At 57.0% G+C, this 3,395-nt stretch overlaps 1 protein-coding gene across 1 annotated transcript in view; it reads right to left on the bottom strand.

The window, feature by feature from the left end:
- The window catches only part of LOC104461721 (microtubule-actin cross-linking factor 1-like), a gene marked incomplete at both ends in the record, with an annotated part of 15,446 nt that overhangs the window by 10,314 nt on the left and 1,737 nt on the right, over nucleotides 1-3,395 (bottom strand). The window contains 7 exons of the mRNA XM_010073404.1: nucleotides 687-848; nucleotides 1,128-1,205; nucleotides 1,437-1,565; nucleotides 1,983-2,259; nucleotides 2,388-2,542; nucleotides 2,891-2,984; nucleotides 3,089-3,216. Of these exons, the coding sequence (XP_010071706.1) occupies nucleotides 687-848; nucleotides 1,128-1,205; nucleotides 1,437-1,565; nucleotides 1,983-2,259; nucleotides 2,388-2,542; nucleotides 2,891-2,984; nucleotides 3,089-3,216 (1,023 nt within the window). The remainder of the gene's footprint in view (nucleotides 1-686; nucleotides 849-1,127; nucleotides 1,206-1,436; nucleotides 1,566-1,982; nucleotides 2,260-2,387; nucleotides 2,543-2,890; nucleotides 2,985-3,088; nucleotides 3,217-3,395) is intronic.

Raw genomic sequence — 3,395 nt, 5'->3', positions numbered from 1 at the left:
CGGGAGCGCGGCAGGGAATACCGGCGGATCTCCGGGATCCGGCACGGCTGACGGGAGCGCTGCAGGGAATACCGGCGGATCCCCGGGATCCAGCACGGCTGACAGGAGCGCTGCAGGGAATACCAGCGGATCTCCGGGATCTGGCACGGCTGACGGGAGCACTGCAGGGAATACCAGCAGATCTCTGGGATCTGGCATGGCTGACGGGAGCACTGCAGGGAATACCGGCGGATCTCTGGGATCCGGCACAGCTTACGGAAGCATCGCAGCCAACTCCCATTGGGACACCTCCTATGCACCCAACACACAGGGCAGATGTAACACTGGTACTGGAAACCTGCCTGGGGACCTCTTCAGATGCAGACAATGCGATTGTGCAACGACAGCAATTTATCTGTAGTGCTTTAGAGAGGAACCAGTTTTCCTCCTTAGCTCAGATTTTTTTCCCCCGCTAGTTAAAGATGCCTTTAGTTCCAAACAGTGCTAAAAAGGCAGCTTTTGATGTCTTTTAAATTAAAACTCAATTCAACAAACACTTTCTTGCACTTTCTGCTCTAGGGAGAGCTCTTTCATCAGCTGCAAGCTCAGTGACATGGGATGGAGCATTGAACCTCTGGGGACCTCAGGTCTATCGGGAGCAACCCAGGGAGCACCCATCCCACCCGCCCTGTCCTGGGATTGCTCACCGAGAAGTAGTTCCTCTTGGCTGTGACGTTGGGGTTGTTGTTGCTCCAGTCGTAGGCCAGCTCCTCCTCCTCCTTCTCGTTCAGCCAGATCAGCTCAGCGGTGGCCCGGGACACAAACCCATGCAAGCTCTGGAGGTGCCGCAGCCGGAAGCTCGAGGTTTCCTGAACACAACACAGTGTGATTCCTCTGCCCTGCTCTGAAGGCGATCGCTTTCTTCCCCCCTCCCCAGCGCTGGAGCCGGGATGCCCAGAAGCAGGGAAGCCCAGGAGCCAGGATGATCGGGAGCTGGAATGCTGGGATGCTCGGAAGCCGGGATGCTCGGGAGCCAGGATGCTCAGGAGCCGGGACAACCAGGAGCTGCGAAGCCCAGGAGCCGGGCAGCAGGGACAGACCCCACACTCCCCCCCGCAGTGCTTTAAGCCCCCTCGAAGCCCACTCACCATCAGCTTGCAGTACTGCGTCTCCAGCTTGCCAAGTGTCTCCGTGTAGCTAGCGCGGAAATTCTGAGACATTTTACCCTGAAAGATGAAAAATGCTCCTGTTACCTGACATGGGATGGCATCACTTGAAACCCCATCTCCGAATTTTTCTCCCTAGCTTTGCAGGAGCAAAAGGACGTGCAGAGGCTCAGGGCACCAATGTCCATCCAGAAGCTCCATCCTTAAAAAAATACCTCTACCCCAAGCAACTTTACCCACAAGAGCCGATCCCGATGCACACTTTGCGTCCCCCAGCCCATCCCACCGTACCTCGTACATCCGAGCCTCCTTCATGCTGGAGCCTAGCTCCTCCACGCTGGTGTGGACGTGCCGCTGGGTCTCCAGCTGGGTTTCCACGCTCGGCAGGTCGCTCCCCCACTCTGCCCGCTCCAGTCTCATCTGAAACAGGTCAAGAGGTCCAAGTCAGCACTCCTCATCTCCAGGAGCATGTCTCAAAAGGACACGAGGGCAAGGAAAGCTCCTAGGTCACTCAAGAGGGAACCAACACCGCGCCAGTCCCAGCAGAGGGTCCTAAGCCAGTGAGTGATTTCTGGGACAGCCCACGCAAGCTTCACACCCACGTAAGACCAAAGGACTGGCTGCATCAGCAGAGATTTGCTGCCAGCTGGGATCTCCTGATACCCACTGATCAGCAGGATCAAGAGAGAGAAAACCCAACTCAAGCGTGGGTGCTCTCCAGAAACTCTGAACCATCAAAGCAGTTACTCACAAAGGCAGGAAAAAGCCCAGACCAGCTCCCTGCCTCCCCACATCAGGCTGAGCGGAGGCAGGTAACCTGGCCCAGCCAGCACTCACCTGCACTTCCTCCACCCACGCCAGCAGCTCGTACACGAACCGGAGGCTGCCTTCGTCTTCGGAAGAGGAGATGGCCACCAGCTCGGTCCTGGGCATGGGTTTGCGGAACCAGGAGGCAGCAGAGGTGTGCAGCCCTTTGGTCAGGGACTCGCCCTTCAAGTGCGTTGTGCTCAGCGTGGAAGGAGGCACCAGCTCCAGGGTGGAGAAGTGACCTTTCCTGTACAGGTTTGTGCACTCCAGCCTCAGCGTCACCAGCTCGTCTTGCAGCTGCATGATCCTGGAGGGGCGAGCAAGCCACGGGTGAGAAGACGCACAGAGTTCTCCTTCCCCACAACAGCAGCCCCGTGCACCAGCCCCGACCACGTTTCTCCATCCACAGACCATCTCAGACCCGGTTCCTCTCACCTGAACACCAGCGCCTCCAGCTGGTAATAATTCTCATCCCGCAGGATCTGCACATCCACCTGGAGCTGGCGCAGGAGCCCCTCGCACTCCTGCAGGTACACGACCACGTCGGACTCATACTGCACCGGCTGGCCCGACTCCAGGTGAGCGGTGTCCTGCACCGAGAGAGGGGAGATGGAGGGATGGGCTCAGCATCGACTTCAAGACCAAAAGGACTTTTTAATCCTCAAGCTTGACTTAAGCAGAGGAACATCAGCTCATCGCTCCCGCCACACCCAGGATGTCCCCTTTAGTCCTGTCCCCAAGGTCCCCGTGCCACAGGTCACTAGGCATCCACTGTCACCCCTCCGGGATGGGCTCAGTGTCAGAAGAGAAAGGAAAGCTGTGCAGGGGAACCCACTACCCCACGCAGATGAAAGGGGCAGAGATGGGCATAAAAGAAGAAGCAGGAAAAAAAAAGTAAATTTAAAATTCGGAAGGGAGAAAACACCCCCCACACTCACAGCTTGCAGCGTGTTCTTTGCGAGAGTGAGTTTTTCTTCACAGCTCAGAGCACCATTCTGGATTTTGTTAGCAATTTGTAGCAGCAATTCCAGCCTGCGATGACAGAGGGAACGAGAATGAGGGGAAGGCTTTGGGACATCCCTCCAGCCTGGGGAGCAGGGGATGTTGACACCGTCTGCCGCAGGCAGAGCACCCACCTCTCCACGGCCGGCCGCAGGAGCTTCTCGCGCTCCAGCATCTCGATGATGAGCTTGCCCCACTCCTCCTCCACGTCGTTGGGGTGGTAGCCCTGGGGCAACTTGATGCGTCCAAATTCAATCCATACCTGGGGAAAACATCAACACAATGGCACTCCTACCTCCTCCTCGAGCTGGCTGGAGAGAAATAAATCACTGCAAGGAAAGAGGGGCTACAGGGCAACAGCTCTGCCTCCGCTCCCACAGCATCATTTACCCTCAGGGTTATTTCCATTTCTCCGTTCCAAAATAAACCTGAGCTGAGTGC

The sequence above is a fragment of the Pterocles gutturalis genome, unplaced genomic scaffold, assembly GCF_000699245.1.
Source record: "Pterocles gutturalis isolate BGI_N339 unplaced genomic scaffold, ASM69924v1 scaffold16287, whole genome shotgun sequence".
NCBI lineage: Eukaryota > Metazoa > Chordata > Aves > Pterocliformes > Pteroclidae > Pterocles > Pterocles gutturalis.
Note: the sequence above shows the minus strand (reverse complement) of the source record. Positions and strands in the feature narration are given on the sequence as shown.